Here is a 25,591-nt window from a genome sequence, read left to right as displayed (position 1 = left end):
GAGTTTTGCTTACCACAACTGTTTAAGTCGGTAATTTTGCAGATAAAGGTATTTTGAGCCCTGATTTTCCACATGTAATATAAAACTAAACTTTAAATGTACCATGTTTTCTACAATGTAACATGTCTGCAAGGGGTGTTGGAAGATAACATTTATCTGTTGAAGGTAGTCATACATGTTACCTATAACAGGTATACAGATAAGATATTTTGAGCCCTGGTTGTTACAATAATGTTAACATACCTGAATGTAACATGTTTTTTACAATGATGTAACATCACAGACCATTAAAAGATGTTACCATCAGGTAACATTTGTCAGTTGCATCTGTCATAAGTTAATGTTACATGTTACCTGTACCAGGTATGCAAATGAAGGTATTTCTAGCCCTAGCCTGATTGTCACATGTAAACATACCTGAATGTAACATGTTCCCTACAATGATGTTACATGACTGGACAGTCCACATGTAAACTAAGTCCTGTATGTTACATGTTCCCTTCAATGACGTAACATCACCGGACAAAATTTGCAATCATCATGTAAAATTTGTCATACTGTATACATTACATGTTACCTACACCTGGTAGAATGATGTATGCAGGATGTATTTTGAACCCTGATTGTCACATGTGAACAGACCTGGATGTAACATGTTCTCTACAATGATGTACATGTAACATGACTGGCCAGGGTGATGATGTCACCACAGTTTCATGTTCTCGGTCATGGAGAATCCTGGTGTTTTCCTCATGTCCCAGTACGTGTTGTTAAACGTCCAGGAGTCATGGTGGTGCTGCTCCTGTTTTGATCTTCTACATGCAGATAAAAAGAGGAAATATAGAGCCGTCAATTAAGGTACACAAAAAAACGCCAAAAAACAGTTACACGTTGTCAAGAAACTGGATATGATATTTTCCAAAATCATATCCAGTTGCTTGTCTAAGTAACTGCTTTTGGGAGAAAATATGTCGGCTAAATCTTTCCCAGAGTCTGTTTAAAAAATCCTCAGACTGAGTTCAAAGCATCATGATGACATTTTCTTTATAAAAATGAATATCTTAAGAAAAAAAGAGAAAGTTTACTGCACCTGAAGAACCTGGGTTGATAGACCACGCCCGCCTCTTCTCTCTCTCGTTCCCTCATTCTCTGCATCTGTTCCAGACGCACTTTCTCGTTCTGCGCTCGCTGCACCTGACCTTCCTCCAGCAACCTGGAGTACATTAGCAAGGGAAAAGGTTTGCCTTCAAACACTAGTCAAACATGTGTGATGACCTGTGACTCAGAAGACGTGTAAAGAAAATGGTCACAGTTGACAAGCGGCCATTATAGACTGTGGGGTATCAATGCATGGTGGGAAAATAATCTAATAGTATGTAAAGGTAGTCATATAGCCTTTTCCAGGCCATAGGGATTGTTCAACTTGGTTGTTATCTACTATGTCTAGGGCATGGTATTGGAGGGCCTATCTCTCTCCTTTCTCTGCCTTTTACCTCCCCACCAAAATCAGAGGCGGAGATGTAGGGCAGTGCCTATTTCTGGAGTCAGTTCCTAAAACCCCTCCCCTAACCCCCTCTCTAAACCCCCTCTCTAAACCCTCTCTCTAATCATTCGCTACATTGTGACATTTGTGTATTATACATTCTGTACCTCTGGTCTGGCCTGAACCTTGTGTCGGTGGGTGGGGAGGGCAGTCGTTAGTTCTGGAGTCAGTTCCTAAAACCCCTCCCCTAAACCTCTCTCTACATGTCAAACAGTTGCTACATGACTTTGGTAGATGTATCTGTACCTCTGGTCTGGGCTGAACCTTGTGTTAGTGGGTGGGAGGGCAGTCCTTAGTTCTGGAGTCAGTTCCTAAAACCCCTCCCCTAACCCTCTCTCTACATGTTAAACAGTTGCTACATGACTTTTGTAAATGTATCTGTACCTTTGGTCTGGCCTGAACCTTGTGTCGGTGGGTGGGAGGGCAGTCCTTAGTTCTGGAGTCAGTTCCTAAAACCCCTCCCCTAACCCTCTCTCTACATGTTAAACAGTTGCTACATGACTTTTGTAAATGTATCTGTACCTTTGGTCTGGCCTGAACCTTGTGTCAGTGGGTGGGAGGGCAGTCCTTAGTTCTGGAGTCAGTTCCTAAAACCCCTACCCTAACCCTCTCTCTACATGTTAAACAGTTGCTACATGACTTTTGTAAATGTATCTGTACCTCTGGTCTGGCCTGAACCTTGTGTCGGTGGGTGGGAGGGCAGTCCTTATTAGTTCTGGAGTCAGTTCCTAAAACCCCTACCCTAACCCTCTCTCTACATGTTAAACAGTTGCTACATGACTTTTGTAAATGTATCTGTACCTCTGGTCTGGCCTGAACCTTGTGTCGGTGGGTGGGAGGGCAGTCCTTATTAGTTCTGGAGTCAGTTCCTAAAACTCCTCCCCTAACCCTTCTCTGAACACCCCCTCTAAGAAAGTTGTTACATTTTGTACATATATCTGTACCTTTGGTCTGGCCTAAACCTTGTGTCGGTGGGTGGGAGGGCAGTCTTCAGGTCTGGAGTCAGTTCATTCAGCTCCACAGCAAACCTGGTGAAGCCATAGTACAGATCATATTCCTCCGGCATGGAACCTGAGGAAAGGATTCAAGAAGAATAAGGCAATCCTTATGTCACTTTAAAAAAATGTATTGAAACTGAGACAAACTTGGTCGAAGAAAACCTACCAGATTGTAAACGACAAACTGTCTGGACGATGAACTCTTCACTTCTATATGATCTGTAACTTAACGTTAATGGGGAAGAATATTTTTGATGATGATGACAAGTTGTCATAATTATATCAATAGTAAATGACGTTCACTCAGGGTTTGGTTAATCATTGGCCCAGGGGTCAATAGCAATGTTTGTCATTGAACGCAAGGCACTTTTTGTATGAATCATGTATTCCTATGTATTAAGTGTATGTGATCAGTGAGTATGAACAGTGGTTGGTATGAACACAATTTACAAAATATCAGGACCATACTTTAATGTTATTTCTTAAAGACACTGAGCGTAGTTTTTACAGCACGTTTCTTGTCAATGTTGCTATCTCAGGCCAGCCTCCTGTCCTTTAATTAAATTCAAGTTACCGCAAATGTAAAATAGGAAATCTCAAGTACACGTTAAGTATGCACACCTACATGTATCTTGAACACACTTTGCACCATTTATGGTGTTTAGGTCTCTTTTCCTGGCCAGGGGTAATTTTGCATAAATCAAGGAATTTTTACAATGTCCTTGCTTAAATTTGATTTCCCTGGCATCATCACTCCAAACGTGTGAATCACCTACATATATACCGTAAGTTATAAAATTGCTCAAATTTGCAATGGAGGTACATTATACATTTCATCTATAGAAAAAATGATGTACACGAAATATTACATGTTTGAAGTCCTCTTCCATTCATTTGAGCATCAACCTCAAATATAGTACTCAACCCGATTTGCTAAAACTTCAAGCAAATTTGGATTTTGACTCGAGCAGTTTCAAAAATTACAAGTACGTACTTCAACAAAAAACAATAAGCCAGAGCAGGAGGGTGAGCAAAATCTACATTATATTTAAGGTGATGTTAAATTCCTGGCATTTATTTCACGTTTGTTTGTAGTGCATCTATCAAACGGAAGCACAGCATCAAGCCTAAAGCCTAGTACATGTCTAGGTAGCCACCCTAGGCTGTAGTGTTAGCCACGCTACCTGGTCATTCACTCAGAACACAAACTTTATATCTCAGGGCTGCCTCAAAGCTGAATAATTTCACTTAAGCAGTGACTGATGTAAGAAAGAGTTATAAAGTTAAAATAATTATTTTTGTGTGGTAAATTTATTTTATGGCAGGAAATAAAAATATTGATTGGTCCAACTATTTACTAGAATACACATAAAGAAGGTTGAAATCTACCTAAAATCACTTTACTTTGATTTTGAGTAAACAGAGCAGGTTGCTTTACTTTGTCATAAAATGGTGATAAGATGGGAGATCATTAGAAACTACTGTGTGATCCTGGTCTGTAATTTTAATTGTCAAACCCAATAAGTTACATCTTTAAGTTGCATGTAGACTAGTCATGGTCCCTTACTATACTGTTTTAGTGTTAACCGTTATTTGTCTGTCATTTTTTGTCACTTGCAATTAGCCCTCAGGCAAGACTTTGCAATAAAGGTATTATAAAACTTATTATTATCATTTACTGACTACATGTACAATGTTTGTTTAGCTGGATGTAAAAAAATTTAAGTGCAAAACTGCAAAAAGTTATGAACAATCCTAATGAAGGTACATTTTAAATTTCAAATTAACCTTAAAGTTACTCATCAAAGCATTCTGTATTTCAGTAGATTTCACCCTTCCTTAGATGTATTCTAATGTATTCTAGCAAATAGTTAGACCATTTTAGATCTAGTTAAAGGTTGCAGTACAGCACTTTTTTTTTGCGATTTACTTAAAGGATATGCTCTACTGTATTCAAATATTCTACACTGTCCAAAATTGTGTGCATTTAGAATACATAGAGACAGCCCTGGATTAAACATCTAAGCACCCCAGAAAGCAGTGATCACAGCAACTTCACCACATACAGTTTCCAACAAGAGGAAAACTACAGAGGTGTGATACAGCAAACTGATGCATGGGAGTAGGGAAAGGGATTTAAAGCAGTGTTAGATAAGAGCAATCCTTGCTTGATTGTTGGGGTTGGAGAATCGCTAAAAATCAACAGCAGGTCAATATACCAACTTCATCAGAACAAAAACAGGTTGTTGTCAGTATGATTTGGCAGCCTGGAACCCCCCGTTTTCAGATTTGGTTTGTTCCACCACTGAATCTTATGCCAATTCTCGTAATTCTGCCCTATGATCGCCACATTAAAAAAAGTTGAACTTTAAGACATCTACTATTGTCGCATCTGTTATGAGACTCTTAGGCATTGATACCAATTGTTTTTTAATGTGGCCATCTTAAATTTCACATATACATGTATGTACCCAGCAGAATTATGAGATTTGATGTTACATTAAACATATACCTGCGCTGCAGAGGATGGAACATACCAAACCTGGAAAATGTGGGTTCCTACAGCTGTTAGTTTGTTACAAAATCACCAAGTAAAATTTCTGATTGAACCGTGAAATTGGAAAAAAATTGCCACAAAATTGGTGCTAATTTGTTCTGGCAGGGAGTTGCAGTTCTCCTCACCTTTCCTAGAGGACCTCGCTGTCCCGCTGCCCATCATTCGCATGAGGAGCTTGTTTTCAGTCAACTTTACATGGGCAGCTACGCGTCACATGCACAAAAAACAGGTGCACCATTACACAGCTGTATGTCACAGGTGCTGAACGTGCTTGACATGCAACAGTGCACAGCCAACGTTACAGTTGTTCAAACAAGTATATTTGTAGGGACAGCTGTCTGCAATTACATGTAAGCTATTATCAACAATTCTGTTGAACCATGATTTATAATGCTTCAAACTACGTTTGCCAAGCTTTTAGAGCTAATAGACCATTTTCCTGATTCTTCTACTAAGCATTTACTTTATGTTAAGCTGTGTGAGAAGATTGTATGAATGTGTAACAGCAAATGATGGATATCTCTATGATGAGATACACACATAACAATTCTTCATGTCACTTCTAAAACAACAGAAGGTGAATGTTTTACAATACATTAAATTTTGCACCAAGTAGTACATAACTCTATGATATGAATTACACACTATACACAGTCACACAGTACTGGAACACTCACACATACATACACCCAGTCTGGTATTTGAAATTAAGTTCACTAAATCTGCAAGGAGACCAACACATCACAAAAAAGTGAAGATAGAGAATCCACTAAATAAATGCAGCTTATCTCAGTGAAACCAGATATCCTTGTGTTCAAGACATTCTTAAGGTGGAAGTCATAACAAGGATTTTTCGATGTGGCGATCTTATCACGGAGTTGATGCTACACCTGGTCTTGCACATTCACACAATCATTTAAACATAAATTATACTCCCTTCAATTACACATTCTCTGTACATTCCACATAATAATCATTCACTCATACAACACACTACACCAACACATTCAAACAAATTTTAGTTCACCCTGCACATACATGTGCATGCACATTAATTCTACACATGTATACATGTACACACATACACATGTCGACTTACCAGGTCTCCATATACACTTTGCACTGGGAGCATGTCCACACCAAAGGCCTTCGTGCCACTTCCCAAACAGATGGTGTATCTCCTTCCCATCCTTATCCAGCACTGAACCCAGCACGTCATGGCACCGTGTGCTCCAGTAGCTAGCCTGGGTAAACAGAAAGTATTTAATAAGCAACATGTCAATGAAGGTTTAAGACATCCAGGCTAAGTAGCATCAATTCTCTATTGACTTTGTTTTTTTTTTCTGCTTTCTATTGGACTATCTAGAGTGTTAGCCTGGTATCCAGCCGTATCATAACGCTTTTCTGTCCTCTTTGCATAAGAGAGCTTTAACGTTGGTTCACCTTTATCCGTAGGGTGACCTAAATCCGTTGGTACTAAAAACCGGGCATTTAAGGTTAAGTCGACTGACGGTGGTTTCAAACTGAAATACTTTCAAAATACTGCAGTTTGAAACCACCGTCCGTCGACTTGATATCCCCTAAATATCCTGTTTTTTTAAACAACGGATATAGGTTTCTCAACGGATTAAGGTGAACTAACGCTAATACGGCTGGATACCAGGCTACTAGAATTTGTCTTCAGCTATTTGCATATCAAATTCATTAGTTTGGGGTTAAAAATCTTCTAATCAACAGATAGAGTCCTACTCTACATGTACTCTACTCAACCCTACATGTAGAAGACCACTCAGGGGACCAATAAATGTCCACTGGATAGGTCATTATAGACAGTTTTTTGTGTCAATGGGGAATATTATCTATGGGACCACCACCAAAAAGTGGTCGCTTTAGCCATGTGGTCCTTAATGTAGAAGTGGTCACTAGTACAGGTTTGACTGTACATGTACATGTATATCCTATTTTTTTAGTATCTACAGCTACATGTACATAGCGTAATATACATGAGATGGGGACAGCGTAATATACATGAGAATGAGAATGGGACAGCATAATATACATGAGAATGGGAATGGGACAAATGTAGTGAAATGTTTAAGAGGGACTTACAGGCAGTTTAACACCCCGCCCTGATTGCGGATCGTCAGAGAAAAAGTGATCGACAATGGCGGATTTGAGCGGTTGGAAAGTCTCTGCCCACCACGTTATGGTAGAGATGTACTGTGGTGGTGTCATGTGAGGGTACGTGGGGAGAGAGAGAAGGAATGAAGACAGAGAGGAAGACAGAAGGGAAAGGTCACAAGGGCACACAGAAGACAAGAAGAGGGATGGTGCAAAGGATAGATGTGGGGCAAAAAGAGAACAAGATGAAGACTAATAATGCAGTGATTATGACAGCTGTGCAGCCATGTGAAAACAGAGTGAATGCAACACATAGGAATAAGCCATGTCAGTTACTATGTAAGCAACAACATGTATGCTAAGTTACATACAGTCTGTTGATTGCTGTAGTCCTTTTACTGATAAAAAGTATTACTGGGAAAAAGTCTGGTTGTCTATGAGCTTTTTTTTTGTGCACTTTTGGGCATGACCCCTAAGGGACACCCTGCGGCCACTGGGATATTTTTGGGCACGGCTAGGACTAGCAGTTAATGTTAACCCAGGACTCGGTGACAAATAGATGCCGAAACCTACCCATTAAAACACCAAGGAAAATCTGCTTGGTATCTAAATGTACTTATCCATTTTATCATTGTTTTCACTGTACTTACTATACTTTTCTTTCTGGAACCCACAAGCTTAATAATATAAGATTAGACCTTTGAAAAAGCTATTGCATGATACATAAAGTCCTTAACTCTCTCCCTGCTATATAATCCCATAACCAATGGAGAATTGGTAGTCAAACAGCTTCTTCAGTTCTTCAGTTCAAAAGGTTAATATAAGGTGTTCAGGACCTGACAATTTTCTCAGCCCATTCTCCAAAACATTTTTTAAAAAACTCTTGCATTGGAGTTGTGTGTGTCAAATGTAAATCATAGCTAATTCCTTGTTTTGGATTTTTTGTTGATCTTAACTTTTTTATTTATGATTCTGCATCTTTTTGTGCATTGTATTATTTGCATTTTTGTATTACTGACCTGTTGTAGCAAATGCAATATGATTTGCACTACTTGTTCTTTATTGTTCAACAATGGTAACACAAGTTGTTGAATGTCCCTACCTTGTGGAACATGAGTTTACAGGTGATGTCCTTGTTTTTGATGATCTTCTCCCCGTAGTGGTCCATCCACCTCTGTCCAGTCATGATGTTGTGGATGCAGGACGTCACCTTACTCCAGGTGTAATGGTCATTGTACCTGGACAGGATGGACAGGTGGTCAATAGGGGTGGGTACCAGTACAGAACATTCAGGTACAGGTAGGGTTCAGGAACTCTGGATACCTTAAGCACTTGAAAAAAGTTTGGGCCTGTATTCAATTTGTGCTTTGAAAGTTTTTCTGTATCTTTACTGACTCCTTCATACTATTGTAATATCATAATATTGTAATATCATAACATAATGTACATTTTGTATAGTAGGCACATGTAACACTTAGACATGGGGATAGGCAGAGGAAAAGATACAAAAATTTCCTTGGTGGTTTTGACTTCATAGTGAAGCCGTCAGCACAAAAAATAAAGCCATGAACATTTCTGCATCTTACAGTTTACGGTTCAGTACTGTTGGTGGACTAGGCACTAGGGCTGGGTATCGGTACAGCGTACCGGTACAAAACCGGTTTTTCTTATTGGACCGGTCCAGAAAAACCGGACCTGAAAAAATTAGGTGGACCGGATGTTGGACCGATTAGAAAATTAACAGATTATTTTATCAGGCATTCAGACGTTTTGACGCTTGCAGGTGGAAGAAAATAACAAGAGTGAAGTAGAGTAGAGTTTATAGTCATTTCTACCAAGTTTTACAGTCAATCGTACAGGTGCAGTTAGTTTTGTATGATTTTAAAACGTCAGTGTAAGTCTAATACTCCACCAAACAGATTTCTTTGTAGTGAAATGGACCATTGGTATGAGTCATACTGCATCAGGTCCAGGTTCAGGTCCGGACCTGGACCTAATCCTCTGGACCTGAACCGGACCTGGACCTGAATTTTATGTACCGGTACCCAGCCCTACTAGGCACCCATGGTCGAGCCCATCGGAACAGATTGTCTGACATGATGCACTATTTCCATACAGTATACTCACTTTGGTATGGAAACATTAACAGTTCCTATTGGTATAATCTCCATGGACTTTCCCCAGAACTTGGTTTTCAGTCTTGCATCTAGAGAAGGAAAGGGTGAAGCATTTAGCAAGTTGATAAACCATTAAGGCACTATACAAAGGTTGACAGTTAATATAAAGATGTGCACATACTGTAACAGATAAAAACTTTATAATTATCAGATTATTGAGTACATTGTAAGTAGGCAAACAGTATTTACAGGTAGAATGCACCTGTTCTGTGGTGTATGTATGAATGATTGTTTGTTTGTTTTACATCCAATGTCCATTCCAATCTCGTATGTCCTTTCAGAAGGGCAATACAATATTTAAAAGTGAAATGAGAAAACTAGCCCTACCTTGCCAGAAGACCCATTTCTCCCCCTTACAGTGGCAGGCTGAGATGGGAGGGTGGTGGCTAACCTGGAGGTCACATCATACAGAGCCAATATAATTGTTAAAGTATCGTAATTATCATATCATAAAATATCATATCATAGTCTTTGGATAAGAGGCAGTATATTGCCACGAGATCCGCTTCTTATGGTAGTGGCATTAAACATAATCATATCAATAAGAATTCCAGTGTAAAAATCATACCCTATTTTTGTTGGATTTCTATATGTTATATTTTATTTTATTTTATTCGCATTCGTTTTTCGAGCATTGGACAAGAAGCTCGCAAAGAGCTTATGGAGGTCTTCTGCTCTAACAATGCACATACAATGACACACAAAAGTAACAAAATTGAGATTATAACGAAACGTATAACTTAAGATGACATGAACATAAACGTCATTTTGCAACATAAGAATAACATAAATACTAACAACAAAAACGGGCTAAAGCGCATACAAGGCGTTATATGTTATATGCTATATAACTGACAATACTTATAAATGGTGAAAATACTTTTCTCATTGAAAATTCTGATGAAACAACAGCACACTGACCTGCTCAGCTATGAAGCTGAATCCCTTATCTTCCCTCACACACTCGTACGTCTCCCCCAGGAGGGGGTTAAAGGGTTTCTGGCCTGCCCTGTAGTATGTAGAACTGTATCCAGACACTGCAAATGCTGCTATAAGAGCCTAGGAAATGAAAACAAATAGTCATGAACCAACAAATAAACAAGTCTGCTAAAAGAATTGATCGTTCGTCACTGAGTCTGCAAGTTCTAAATGTGTACAGCACCAACAAACCAGGTGTTCCCTCAATCATCACAAAAATTTGGTTAACAGAAAAAAAATGGGTGCACTACATAAAGCAGAATGTCATCAAAACCTCATTACAAACATCTTTTCGTATCAATTCCATACCCAGCTAAACTCTGAAACAAGTAATACAATAAAGATTCTATCATTTTCTGAAAATTAAATGTAAAAAAAAATATGCTGTATGCTAGCTTGAAACTTTTGCATAACACTAACTTCTACATGACTCTTCACAAATATCTAAGTGCACCAACAATAAAACATTAGGTGCACAGCTCTAATTTTAGGTGCACAAAACTGCACCATATGCACCAAGTATTTGCCATAATAATGACTTTGAAGGGCCTTAATAGCTCCTATACACCACTGTGATAATCAATATCACCACAGTGATAATCAATATCAGTTCCTGCAGCAGAGCGATAATCAATGACATCACAGATGTTAGCCCACCCTGATAATCAATGCTATTATAAACCCCATGAACAGTTTCATCAAGTTGTGTGGCCATTGGAGCATAGGATCCCAATCACACAACCTTAATTGTTGTTTTCAACCTGCTACAGTTTAGACCATACGTAAATTCAACAAAGCACCTGCTAAATGAGCAAAATATTTGTTGTGACTTGTAGAAAATTTCAGAAAATATCATAGAAGGCCAAAGTAAATTCTAACATCAAAACAGAAAATGCAAATTTGAAAGAACAAAAAGAAGTATCTTTAGTTCGGTATACCATACATGTACCTCTTTAAATTAGTGTATTGACATATTTTCAATCATCCCTACTGACCATTCGCTCGTACGGATTGTCGGTCTCTGCGGCCTTGTCCAGTAGTTCTGAATACTCCAGTTCCTCTGCAAGCCGCTGTAACGTGTTCAGGGGTTCGTTCATGGTGACCGGCATACAGACCTGGGAACAATAAAGTAATAACATTGTTAGAATTGTAAGCCCACCTTCCAACCTACCAAAATGTACATTTTTGACTGACCTTTAGCCTCTGTTACTGGGTAAGCCAACTACTCTCTCTTTGCAGCCAGGGGCTGAATTATAAGGAGCTTACAATAGGCAGGGCTAAATCACGAGGTTCTATAGCATCTGCCATTTGGTGAAAACTCTGGTGACCTCACTATGACAGTAATTCTGCCTTTAGCACACCAAAGCAGCCATTTGGCATCCAAATCTCTATTGGTTACAGGGAAAAGGTTGAAATGCCTGTAGAGTTAACCAATAGAAAGCACGTGTACATAACAGCCTGTGTTCAGCACCAAGGACAAGAACATACAAAAGTACAGCAGTGCATTTGTAGTGCTTTACACCAATCCTAACTGTCAATCACAACTGTTACAGTTTAACCAATGATGTGATAGCATGGCATTTACCAGTTTGGACAGTAGGACAGTGGTTGAATGTCTGTCTGTCAAACATTTGCATTTTTATGTTTTTATCTTACAATTTCTGTTTTTATTTCACAAGTTGTGACATAGGTGGGTGGGACTATGGGATCAGTCTGTTGTTAGGATACACTTAAGAAAGACAACCCTTAGCCTTGTTTCAAACAATCTCTCATTGTCAGGAGCATTTTGAGGCCTATGTTCACTTCTGCTATCTGTCTGGGGAACTGTACACTTAAACCTTTTGGTGGTGACGTCAGTTATTGAGCAAATTAAGGAATGGATCCTAGAGTGCTCAGTCAAACAGGTGATCCAACTGCAAGCAGACTTAGGGTGTTTTGGGTCTTCGAGCGCCTGTTTGAATGAGCGCTTGAATCCATGCCTTAATTCACTCATCCAATCAGCGACCTCGTCCCAAATCTGGATGATTCCAGACGTTAGAGATGTCACAATTCCCAGGCGGAATAGCAGAGTAGTGACTGTGTATAGTGTATAATAAAAGTTGGAGCGAAATACTACCATGATGATAACCAGGCTACATGATAACACACCCAGATTCAATTCAGAATGAAGCAATGCCGCCAACATGCCACAGTCCAGTGAGATACCCCTTTATAGGTGTTCGTCATCATGCTTCTAGGTGCCTGGCCAGCAGAAGGGCTGCTAGTGTGCGTTACTCAGGCCATTAAATCCCCCACCTTGGACAGATCCTTGCCGATGTTCTTCCTCATGATACTCCAGATGCTGAGGTCTCCAGTCTCAGGTTTAGGGCAGGGCAGCTGGGCACGATGTCCTGTCTGACTCATACCAGGATCTTCTGGGGAAAACAAACAAACAAATAAACAAGACGCACCGTGTTAATATTGTGGTTGATAATATATAGTTTATGCACGTCAAAAAAATATTAATAGCACATGTATATGATACTTGGTTACAGGCCAATTCTGAATGGTTGGAGTCAATAAGTTGTCAACATAACCTAGAATAAAGCCATGTTCAAACAGTTAGCTATATACAGTAAGTAGCAAAAATTTAATTGTTATCATTGAAATTATAATTGCTATTTAAACAAGACTATTAGTATTACAGTAGTAAAATTTACCACTGTCAGAAAGTGAGTATGATAGAGACAAGCCAAAGTCATTTAGGGGATTGCAAAAATGTTTGTTGAGTTTTGTTGAGAAAAGTACATCTTCAATTTGTGAAGTTGTAGCCCCCATTTCTGACTTGCCTGTCCCAAACTGTCAAATCTTTTATATTCCAAACAGTAAATTTACAAATTTAGGAGCAGGGATTCATGCGAAAACTACAAATTTTCAAATGATATTTCAACTACATGTTTTATGATGCAACGTTGCAACTTAAGCATGCATGACAAGAAATCAGGAAATTAAAGCTTGCAAAGCAAACAGTGTAATTAAATTTTTCACGTTTTTAAAATTGAAACAAAAAATCAGAGAAAATTATTAAGATAGAAGTCTAAAAAAAAATACTAAGAGAATTGTTTTTTCTTTGGTTATTTATAGTGGTATATTTGTGACTCAACTCAACTGCCAATGTGTGAAACCCTGCAATAGTTAGAACCAGCCTATACCTATACCATCATGCACCAACCTATTAAGCACATATTATTGACCGTATTGCCCTGAGGATCTAACACAGGAGACTAAAAACCTGCAGTCTCTGCCCCTACAACAGCCTCAGGTCTTCCTGTGGGGAAAATTACAGCAGGTCAATCTCTACTGCTGATGACATTAGTTTGTTAATAGCTTCGAAAAAGTAATCACAAATTGGGATGATCTTGTGATTAGAATACGTTTTTATATCATAAGAGATATTAACTCAGATATTTTGTATATCTGGCTGCAAGCTGATGGACAAGTTATAATTTGCCAATAAATCATTATTGTTATCATTATCATCATTATCATTACATTCATTTAACATAGCAATGGTGGGGTTCAATATTACAGAGGTATTATTATCAATAGTACTAGATATTCTTACTAAAATTACAAAATTCTTATAGAACAGAAAACCTGTATCTGTTATAATTGAGGTAAGAAAAATGTCTGGCCCTAAATAATGGTAAAGATATAAATAATTACAAGAATGAAGACAGCTCAATTCTGTACATTTGTTTGTTATATTGCAATCCATACATAGTATGGGATTGCAATATACTGTTTTTCCTTTGTTTCTTCTCCTGTCAAATCTTCAATTTGATTCAACTTTTTCATTTTTGGGCCAAATGAGCTGAAATTTGGCAGGATGGTAGATATAGCAAATACCCCCTGGTGTTTTTTTCACTTTTTTGATAGAGGCCGTAGAATTTATGATATTTAGGGTTTTTGGTCATTTTTAGACAAAATATGTATATTTTGGGCCCCTGTGCCCTAAGTATTACAAGCTAATGACCTGAAATTTGGTACAGAGGTGCATTGGACATATGAGCACAGAAAACCATCAACACTTTCTCTATAGATCACTTCAAAAATTAGTTATTTTAGGGTTTTTGGCCATTTTTGACTAAAAATGTATATTTTGGCTCCTGTGCCCTTGTATTAAAACCAAATGACCTGAAATTTGGTACATAGGTGCATTTGACATATGACCACAGAAGAACCCCATCAACGCTTTATTCATTGTTTACTCCAAAAATGAGTTATTTTAGGGTTTTTTTGGCCATTTTTGACTAAAAATGTATATTTTTTGCTCCTATGCCTTTGTATAGAAACCAAATGACCTGAAATTTGGTACAGAGGTGCATTGAACATACGCTCACAGGACCCCATTGACACTTTCTTCATAGATCACTTCAAAAATGAGTTATTTTAGGGTTTTTGGCCATTTTTTACTAAAAATGTATATTTTTGGCTTCTATGTCTTTGTATGTAAACCAAATGACCTGAAATTTGGTACAAAGGTAAATTGGACATATGACAACAGGACCCCATCAACACTTTCTTCATAGAGCACTTATAACATGAGTTATTTTGAGATTTTTAGCCATTTTTAACTAAAAAATGTATATTTTAGGCTCCTATGCCCTTATATTGAAACCAAATGACCTAAAATTTGGCATGAAGGTGTGTAGGACAAGTGCCCACAGTACTTCATTTTCCCTTTGAGCAAACATTTCTTCAAATTGTTGAATTTTGGGATTATTTCAAGGATGAAGATGGATTGCATTATGCTGTATTTGCTCCTAAGCAAATGTCGGCCTTTCTAGTTCTACTTAACATTACTTTCCATTTCAATTGTAGTCTAATCCTTAGAATGGCATAACAAATATCAAACAAATATCAGAATAAATAAATTTTAAGTAAATTATGCACATTTATAGTACTTAAAACCGACTGTCAAATTATAGTCTAATCACCATGAATGTCCCATACCCAATCCCCAAGATTAAACTGGAATCTACTCTACCCCTCTTCCTAATCGTGTTCCTATTGATTCCTGGTAATGATGCTATCTGGACAGTACAGCCGTTTATGTAAGAAGCGTCTATTTTTTTGCACAACTGGAACAGAATCTACTACAAAGTGCTTAAGTGGCAAAAGGGAGTTACAAAATGATTTATTTTGTTAAATGAAACAAAAATGGTTCTTACAGTTACATGTAAGGGAGAAATTTAGAACGCTAAGTCTTGATAAATTTATCTTACATTATCGTATACACTCATGAACTATCTAATGTAAAAATGAAAAATTGGGGCTTGGAAATTGCATTTGGATATTGCAAGACTTAGTATTCTTGCCATTAAAATAATGTGCATCAAAGACTTGAAATATATTTTTCAGGAGGTGGCTTGGATTTTAAAGTACTCGATCATTGCTGTCAGTGGTCATAGTTCTGCCTCTACAGAATATTTTCTTCACATTGCACAAATACAGAAACTGTTTTGTGACACTTGGATGTGAGAATGCTGTCGAAGACATGTGAAGAAGTGAATACACATACAGGAATTTGCAGAAAAGACCATAAAAGACCAAATTCCAAGACTTTCAACCATCACAATGGTGTATGATTTGTGTTACATTTTAGTGCTATGCATGTACATACATTGACCTACTTACAGGTACATGTTTATATCACAGAATGTGAAAATCGACCTCTCTTGATTGCATATATAAATAGACATGCTAAAAACTGCTTTTACTAATCTTTCAATTAATCTCTATAATTCTATACAGTGGTATACTTTTGAGTGCAGAGTAATATAAAAAAAATACAAGATTTTCTTGCTAAGAGAATTCCATAACATATTACATTGCATTTTTTCGCATTCATACAATGTAGATCCTATTGAAACCCCCCACAAATATGTACGAGAATAGCAGCATTAATTAGATACACTAAGTAGCCTAGTCAGCATTTATGACATAAAATGGTTCATACCTTGAGGATATTCCGTTTCCTGATCCATCCCCATATGCACCTCATACAAGTATGACTCATAAATGACAACACTACAGGTACGTGTATACGGGAGTGTGCAAAATTGCAGGTCCATCAGCTGGGTGAGATTGAGTGAGCTTAGGCCGGGGCCAGGTGTGCCGAAACTGGGCCAAAATCGGAGGCTGTTTATGGGGGAGCCTTAAAATATACAGAGGTCATTGCCCCCTTCTGGTTACTAATAGACAACATTGAAAATTCTAAGAAAACCGAAAATCAAGGTTACCAATTAACTTACCATACTAGCTGGTCATAAATTTGTTATAGTAAGTCTTCAGGATAAATTACGATTTGCCCAACCAATTTGTAATATCGATACTACAGATTTACAAAATGTACTTCAGTCATGTCTATTGCTCAATATTTTTGAATTAATTTTGTATTCTTTCTAAGTATTTGGTAGTTTGTGGCTGAGAGTCACAGTAGTTTGTTTACTTGTATCAGTACGTCAATCAAGCTTTCTATTATTTCTTAAACTTTTTTATTACAAGTACTTTATTTCTTACTCACAGAGTCTAAACGTAGTGTCCAGTCAATGGTTCTAGTGAGACCCTTTATGTTGTTGGCTTAGGCCACATCAATTTAATTTCTTGGTTCACGGATTCGCTCGCTCCGATTTTTTGGAAAAAAAAAATAAAAATAAAAATTACCAATCAGCAAATTTTCACCATTAATGAAACCATTCACCAACTTCCTGGTGTAGCAAATTGGCCTTTATATTATAAGCTCCTTAAAATCAACAAACAGGTGCTGTTATTGTACAGTAATAGTGGTTTTGTACTTTTTTCAAGCAGAAAACTTTTTATTCTTTACATTTTTGATTAGCCCTTACCTTTACTCCAACCATTTTACAATTTTTATTTTTATTTCGCCCTTTCGCTCCATATTTTTTATGAAAAAATCCGTGAACCAAGAAATTAAATTGGTGTGGCCTTAAATCAATATATGACTATTACATTACTCAATAGGTATTTGCAAAAACCCCGCATGAGCCCCACCATACATGCAGCATTTAAGGCCCCATTTATTCCAAACTGACCTCAATCTAAGTTTGAACACCTAACCGGGTGATTGGCTATGGTTGAGATAGGCCCATACCATTTTTTTGCCACGGGGTATGAAATTAAATACAACAAATTATCCTTTGTAATGCTGCACATTCCCTACTTGATCTTATTGATTTAACTCCTGTACATGTATACACTCCACCACCACCAAATAGAAAATGTTTTCCCATACAATACAGAAGGACCTTGCCTACTAAATTGCAGGAATTAGTCAAGCATATTCTCTGTACAGGGCTTTCATTATTACCGCAATTGCACATAGAAATCCATCAAGGAAGAACTGGGTTATACGCCCTACGGGAGGGGTATTGGTATTCCGGTACAGCCATAAGGATTACTCTATATCCGCACCAAAAGACTCTCGTAATTATGGCAATTTTGTACATACTGTACTGTGGCCTGTACTGTACAATATTGATTTTAGGCGAGGTAGTCTACCAAGACTGAAATTATGATGCAGGAAGACGATAAAGTAATTTTACGATCATAGGTATGTAGTTTTGTAAATAAATAAAATGTATCGACAACATATAAGACTTAGTGTTCTTTCTGTATAGTTTCATACACATGTACATGTACTATGTAATCAACTACTATCATTAACTAGAAGATCATTCTGCAACTTTTGTTGTAGAAATTTAAATTTACATCAGGGACCCCCAAAAAAGCTAGGGTCAGCAGCTTTTTGCAAGGGTCAGTCTGCTAACCGAAAGTAACATTAGCAACATAATAATTTTTTCCCGCGGTCTATTAAACCATTCAGCTTTTAAATTTTACAATGATTCTAATCGACTTTCCAATCTATACTTATACCAAATTTTTGCCAGTTATACAATGTATGTAGTGGTACAAATTTGTGAGAATTACCCATGGCCGTAGTGGTAGAGTCATCCGTTGCCATCGTCTCTTCTGATTCGCCGCTGACAAGAGACTCATCTTCTGACTCCTGTTGGTAAATTGTTACATTGTAGAAGACATTCCGGTCAACATCACATCACCTTTCTTAATATTTCACCTACATTGTAGATCATCACTAGTGTTACATGAAGATCAAAGACATTAAATGGTTTGTCAGTCAGGCTTTAACTGAACTTGTATGTTGTGCATGTACATGTGCGTAGATCAACTTACAGACTGGATGATTTGCTCAATGTTGAACCAGTGCTGAAGTGAAACAAATTCCACATCCAGGGGTACGTTTGAATATAATTATTGTCCTCTCACCCCATCTGAACTTGAACTCGAGATGAGGAATTCTTCTGCATCGAAGAACTCTGTGACAGAATCGGCCGTGGAGAGACTCAGGTGGTCGTCACCGGAGAACTGCCTCTGTAGCAGTGGGGTCTTCTGGGGGGAAAAAATATTGATTACGGTCAAGAAAACAACCAAGTCCACAATTACATTGTACAGCAGCAGACAATCACAAATGCTGCACAAACCTACTTGTGTCTAAGAGCAAGTCAACACACATTTGCATACAAAGCAGTAACATTGACAATATAAAACTCTGTAAAGCTGAAGCGAAAACAAGCCCTCACCCTTAAAATTTAAATCCTTTAAACTGACTTCTGACCCTCATTATTCATTGATTGACATCACTATCATTTAACGTTCATTTTCTGACTTAATCTCTCTTTCTCGCTCTCTCTATCCGATTTAGCGTCCGTTGTTGCGAGGGATGGACGTTGTGGGACGATGTTCAGGTCTGATTTCCATTCAAAGGATTTGAAGCGGGGTTTTCACGGCCGGATGCCCTTCGTGACGCCAACTCCGTTCGTTACATGCTCTGGAGTTTGGCTGTGTTTCTTGGGTCATCATCTAATATGATTTTGTAATGTTCCCTTGGATAGTACACCATAGTTGCTATATGTGTTGCACATTCAAACTCTAGTTAGGGAAATGTCCCCATCACTAACCTGATCCAGAGTTCCCCCAGGAGTCTGTACTGTGGACAGGTCAGCCTCTCGAGCAATTCTGTTCAACCGTGCACGCATGTCTGCATTCTGGGCCTGGACCTGAAATTACAAAAAAATGGCTTTAACACCTACTAGATCTATTTACTACAGTAACTACTAAGAGAAAATAAGAGCTTGACAGTATTCACATTAAAGAAAGCAAATCTTCCTCTAAATTTTCCAAATCTGATGCCAAATCTATTTTGAAATCTGTTTTCTAATATAAAACTTTGAACAATACATTCAAGTAGTACAATATTCAAGAAAATACACCAAGCATCGCTTGACATAGTCAGTCTGAGCAGCCCTAATACATGAACTCTAACCTATGACCTATGTCCCCAGCCTGTCTGCATGTCTACCATGTACCCATGACCTCTAACCTATGGCCTGACCTGTGCTAGAACTGTCCCCAGCCTGTCCGCATGTCCACCGTGTGCAGGACTGAGTACCTGCTGCCCCATGGCATCCTGGAGCTTGTCTCTCTCCGACCTCAGGGTCAAGGTCAGCACCTTCAGCTGGCTGTACACTGCAAAAAAAATTAAAGTCTTAGTAATGATTGCAAAGACTTTTTGCAAAGGGTGTACTGATACAAAAACCATTTTTTCTTGTTGGACCGGTCCAGAAAAACCGGACATGAAAAAAAATCAGTAGAGCTGTTGTTTGACCAATTAGAAAATGAACACTGGCTATACCATCAGGCATTCACATGTTTTGGGAATATAATACAAGAAAATAACAAGAGTGAAGTAGAGCAGGAATGATAGTCATTTTAATCCAGTTTCTACAGTAAAATTGTACTTAAACAGAGGCAGTTTGTGTTATTACGAAGGATTTTAAGATGCCAGTGGATGTCCGATACTCTACCAAAGGGAATCCTTTGTAGCGGAGTGGACATTTGTGTGGAGTATCATGATCACCCATTCACAAGTTTTCACAGATAACTGGGTCCAGATTCAGGTCAGTACCAGGACCAGATCTGGACCTGGATGTGAAGTTTCTGGTACCAATCCCTATCTGCTTCTCTTCACCCTCTACCACAGAGACAAGGCAGCTTTAATACAGTTGTAGGTATGGATATCAGGCTTAGATTTTTTTTTAGCACAAAATGTTTATGTAACGGGAGGTGCCCCAACACGGTACGCTTTTTCTTGCGCTCAAACTCATTGCGCTCCATCGCTAGTTGCCTGAGAGTGGTCAAATTATGATGACTGAATTTTTTACTCATAGATTTCAACAACATACTTGAATAAGAAATGCATTCATGTGGTTCATGAGCCTTTCGCGCTGCGTGTTACAAGCGGCAAACACTGAGAGACAATTTCGTGTATGTAACCTTCCAATTTTGTGCTACGCTGGATAGTGTGCCTAACTCGGTACGCTTTTTTTTATATTTTGCTCTCTTCAGAAGTAAGTGGTAAATCTAAGTACACAGAAAAAAATTAATAGTATGATATTTTAGCTTTCTTTTGACAGTAAAATCGTGGCTGTATGTACTTCTTGTCTCACATGAGGAAGGCTGTACCTAGAACAATCCAGCTGATGTTTTACGGACAATGGGCTGAATGCACTGATTGTGAATGCCCGACTAAAAAAACCATTACGAAAAAACGACACCGCCAACATCAACAAAACTCTGTCTGATTATATGAAAATATCATCTACATCTCTCTGTCAAGTCTTATTTTCATAGACAGCACGAATCATTTGTTACAGTCAAATAAATCTTCGGAGCGTTCTCTAGTCTGCCACATTCACGGCCACACTCCCTTGGGAGTACAATGGTGGCAATGTTTATGTCGCTTCCTTTTGGTTGCTTTTCTACTCAACAAACATTTGAAGACCCATATTCATAGTGTTTTATGGAGATTTATTTATGTGTATCGTGGCAGTTGTGTGACTGCTTGGATGAGTTCTTATAGTTAGCGACACGAGCCGCCAATACGCAGAGGCCGGTGACCGCAGTGATTCAGCACTGTCAACATTACTGTTAGAATTCTGCTCTTAAAAAAAAATGAAGTAAACATGTTAAAGTATACTCGGAATGCAAATTAAAGCTGTGTGCATGGACTTGGTTTATTTACCTTTGTAATCAGCATAGTCAGTGGCAACAAACACGGTGTACTTATGGATAACAAGATCAGCAAAAAAATCCGTACCGTCTTACGACGGGGACCGTCTTAGGGCGGCCCCCGTTACATACCTTCCTTTGCATTATTGACAAACTCCTGTCTGAGTCGCATCTCCTCCGACCTCTGCTGGCTGGTGGGGGAGGTGGGCGTGGTTTCTGCAACGTAAACTTTCTTTGCTACAGAGGAAAGTGTCAACTGGATTAGTATTACACACTAGACAACCACGCACACCCGTGCAATTTTTAGTGTAGGTAACTACTGTGTAACAGTAGCTGAACTTGTTCAATCTGAGATTATGCAGGATTGTTAATGTTCACGTACATTGCTATGGAGAACAGAACTCAAAGCAAGCAGTTATTAGGCACAAAACTGCAGTACTTCCTCTGTCTGAAAGGTGGCAGTGTTACACAGTCTGATCAAGACTCAACATGCACTTGTTAATCATAGGAGGGAAAACATCAAGACCATTAGAATTGCAACCATCAAATAGACTGTACTTTACATGACCAGGCATTACTTCTTTCACTACAACAAAGTGAAAGAAATTCTTATCATATATCAAAAACTGAAATATAAACCTTGAAATTCCAAGTTCCCTTTAGTTGTAAAATCACACAGAGGGTTCTTACCGTTTTCAAGTTTTCCATTAAGTTCTGCGTTCGGATGGAAGAAAAGGTAGAAATTTTATGACTTTTGTTTAAGATAAGAAACTCTATCTGACACATAACACAAGAATGTACCTAATTAGGGGTTTTTGAAGAAATAGAGATGCATGCATGAGTGTTGCTCTCTAACTTACACTTGAAGTTTGACCAAAGTTTCTAAGCCCACTGTCACACATTCAAGACCTTCTCTCGATATTGCTCCCAACCAGGTCAGCACTAAGTTGGGAGTAGCCTAGAATCAATTCATTCTCCAAATGTTTCTAGTAAATACAACAAAATTTCCAGATTTTTCAAAAGAATTTCAAATTTTGAAAGAAAAAAAAATTAGATTCTTCCAAAAAATTTCTAAATGCTAAAAAATCTCGAAAATGATTTGTAAATTTGTATGATAGGGGTTTGACTTATTCCATGCTCATTTGCTCAAGGTTTGGCTTAAGAACACTGACTATTCCATAACTTCACAAAAACACACACAACCTACCTGAGGAGATGTTGGGGGTGGACATGTGGTGAGGCTGCTTCTCTACGGCAAGGGTGGAGGGAGGCGGCAACTAACAAACAAACAAACAAACAAAAGCAAAGAGTTCAATGTACTGTGATGTTTTCACACTGAATGATCTTCTGATAGAATTCAGTCATTGTATTATATTGTATTATAATATGAAACATGAGAGTTACCATAGCCCCTGTGATAGCCCCAGTACTGTTCCTGTTACTGTGCTGTACTGCTACATGATACATGTATTATAATATGAAACATGAGAGTTACCATAGCCCCTGTGATAGCCCCAGTACTGTTCCTGTTACTGCTGACACTAGCTGTACTGGATGTACTTGCTGTACTGCTCCCTCCGTGGCTCATGGATTTCTTGTGCTTCGACTTGCGGAAAGATAAGCGCCAACTCTTCTTCTTGGAGGCCAGATCTGGAACCTATGACAAACAAGTCATTACTATAAGAGCTAATTGAAAAAGAGAAAAACTGAAATGCATTTTTATGTTTAACTTAATATCATAATTAGAAACGTTAGAAAGTTTTCATAGAAGTTGACCGAACTGACAAACCCCCAATTTTACTGTTACTGAAATCTTGAGTCTCCTAAATGTTAAAATGAAGTACTGTATTGCAATCAAGGTGTGGAAAATTATATCTAGTGAGCAAAAATGCATGTAAAGTAAAAATAAGTTAATGTAAAGGATTGCTTTCTTATTTGAAAAGAAATCCATGTGATTAACCCTACATGTACCTGATTGTAATACAGACAGTGTTAGCCTAGTATATTCCATAACAATGTAAATACAATAATTTTAAGATTTATGTCGAGTGTATTTCTTATTTTGCAGCATATGCTTTTAAAACAGTTACTGTACTTGACTGCACGAAAGTCAATGTGTAAGTCACTCTTTAAAGATTTAACAAGACTTACATTGTAGTGTTAGGTAAATTCATTGTCATTCACAATTCACTCGCCAAAGTGCTTTCTATTGAAACAATGCGTGCTTAATACATAAAGTAGTTATCTGTATCAATTATAAATCTGATTGTGTTCATTTTCTTACCGACAGATCTAAGTACTTGTACTGGTCGTCCAGGGAAGACTGGAGGCGCTGTAACTCCTGTAGAATACTGTTCAACTGGTAAACCTTGGTCTGCACAGAGGACAGCTCTGTAACAAACACATACTTTAGATAAGTTTTAACTCCTGTAGAATACTGTTCAACTGGTAAACCTTGGTCTGCACAGAAGACAGCTCTGTAACAAACACATACTTTAGATAAGTTTTAACTCCTGTAGAATACTGTTCAACTGGTAAACCTTGGTCTGCACAGAGGACAGCTCTGTAACAAACACATACACAAGTGTGAACTCCTGTAGAATACTGTTCAACTGGTAAACCTTGGTCTGCACAGAGGACAGCTCTGTAACAAACACATACACAAGTGTGAACTCCTGTACAATACTGTTCAACTGGTAAACCTTGGTCTGCACAGAAGACAGCTCTGTAACAAACACATACACAAGTGTGAACTCCTGTAGAATACTGTTCAACTGGTAAACCTTGGTCTGCACAGAGGACAGCTCTGGAACAAACACATACACAAGTGTGAACTCCTGTAGAATACTGTTCAACTGGTAAACATTAGTCTGCACAGAGGACAGCTCTGTAACAAACACATACACAAGTGTGAACTCCTGTAGAATACTGTTCAACTGGTAAACCTTGGTCTACACAGAGGACAGCTCTGGAACAAACACATACACAAGTGTGAACTCCTGTAGAATACTGTTCAACTGGTAAACCTTGGTCTGCACAGAGGACAGCTCTGTAACAAACACATACACTTGCTTACCTCCTGTGCAATAACACACACACACACACACACACACACACGCACACGCGCGCATATACATACACACACACACACACACAACAACACACACACACACACACATACATGTATACACACAGATATCCCCCTATGCCCACCTTTATTGCACTGTTCCATGGCCTCAGACTCCATGAGCCAGGCCGCCACCCTTCCCTGGCCGAGCGCACTGCTACTGCGAGACATGGTCCTGGGCATGCTCAGACGACGGTTCTAAAGGAAAAAAATATATAAAGGTACTGCAGTACTCATCGCTTCTTCTGTGTATGTACCAACTTAATCTTATCAGTATCGTATGTCTACGAATTGAAGACTAAGATTTCTTCTGGACTATGCGTAGCATGCATGTATGTAGTTCAGTGGTCTGGGTCCGAAGCTCGGCTGTGTGGCTTACAAAACATGTACACTTCTGGTCTGGCTGACAGTCCTTAGGACAGGACATTAAGCTGTGGTCCACTGTTAATTGTACTTGTCAAAAAGAGCTAGGGGAATTTTCCTGATACAGTGAACCTGTAAATACTGTACATAGTGTCTTTCTTCTCTGTCATGACTGTGGAATCATTCTAATTACTATATATTAGTAGTTTTTGTAATTTTGTTTATCTGTTTATAAGAACGCTCCACTCAATTTGATTGGGCGAGGAAACAGGTGGGGCATCTTTACTAAATCTTGCCCCCACATGAAAACAACGAATACAGATTTATTGAATGAAAGACGACATAATCAGTCTTATTGTTGACAAGACTTAATAACCAAACCCTTAAATTCTGACAGGAGGCACACATTCAATCTAAACCGGTTCAAGATAACTCTGACTCTCACTTTCTGCCAGTGTGAAAAGTTGTACCTACCCTTATCAAGGGAGGAGTCTCACGGTGACAGTGGGGTGGAGAAGACATCGCTGTTGTATTTCGAGTCCGATCCTCCCGAAGCGATCTCGTTCTGTCGCCATA

At 38.4% G+C, this 25,591-nt stretch overlaps 1 protein-coding gene across 1 annotated transcript in view; it reads right to left on the bottom strand.

Moving 5' to 3' along the window:
* Positions 1 to 138: 138 nt before the first annotated feature.
* LOC118405952 (oxysterol-binding protein-related protein 6-like) overlaps positions 139 to 25,591 on the bottom strand; it is a 66,738-nt gene continuing 41,285 nt past the window's right edge. Inside the window, exons 7-30 of the mRNA XM_035805805.1 lie at positions 25,490 to 25,507; positions 24,739 to 24,850; positions 23,810 to 23,916; positions 23,021 to 23,182; positions 22,733 to 22,802; positions 22,216 to 22,239; positions 21,658 to 21,762; positions 19,850 to 19,983; positions 19,416 to 19,514; positions 18,724 to 18,846; positions 18,367 to 18,445; positions 13,646 to 13,681; positions 12,670 to 12,788; positions 11,370 to 11,489; positions 10,318 to 10,455; positions 9,724 to 9,787; positions 9,347 to 9,425; positions 8,322 to 8,457; positions 7,208 to 7,318; positions 6,198 to 6,342; positions 5,224 to 5,301; positions 2,488 to 2,614; positions 1,091 to 1,213; positions 139 to 815 (exon numbers count right to left, since the gene is read on the bottom strand). Coding sequence (XP_035661698.1) covers positions 704 to 815; positions 1,091 to 1,213; positions 2,488 to 2,614; positions 5,224 to 5,301; positions 6,198 to 6,342; positions 7,208 to 7,318; positions 8,322 to 8,457; positions 9,347 to 9,425; positions 9,724 to 9,787; positions 10,318 to 10,455; positions 11,370 to 11,489; positions 12,670 to 12,788; positions 13,646 to 13,681; positions 18,367 to 18,445; positions 18,724 to 18,846; positions 19,416 to 19,514; positions 19,850 to 19,983; positions 21,658 to 21,762; positions 22,216 to 22,239; positions 22,733 to 22,802; positions 23,021 to 23,182; positions 23,810 to 23,916; positions 24,739 to 24,850; positions 25,490 to 25,507 — 2,421 coding nt within the window. The 3' untranslated portion in view covers positions 139 to 703. The remainder of the gene's footprint in view (positions 816 to 1,090; positions 1,214 to 2,487; positions 2,615 to 5,223; positions 5,302 to 6,197; positions 6,343 to 7,207; positions 7,319 to 8,321; positions 8,458 to 9,346; positions 9,426 to 9,723; positions 9,788 to 10,317; positions 10,456 to 11,369; positions 11,490 to 12,669; positions 12,789 to 13,645; positions 13,682 to 18,366; positions 18,446 to 18,723; positions 18,847 to 19,415; positions 19,515 to 19,849; positions 19,984 to 21,657; positions 21,763 to 22,215; positions 22,240 to 22,732; positions 22,803 to 23,020; positions 23,183 to 23,809; positions 23,917 to 24,738; positions 24,851 to 25,489; positions 25,508 to 25,591) is intronic.

The sequence above is a fragment of the Branchiostoma floridae genome, chromosome 18 (assembly GCF_000003815.2).
Source record: "Branchiostoma floridae strain S238N-H82 chromosome 18, Bfl_VNyyK, whole genome shotgun sequence".
Lineage (NCBI taxonomy): Eukaryota > Metazoa > Chordata > Leptocardii > Amphioxiformes > Branchiostomatidae > Branchiostoma > Branchiostoma floridae.
Note: the sequence above shows the minus strand (reverse complement) of the source record. Positions and strands in the feature narration are given on the sequence as shown.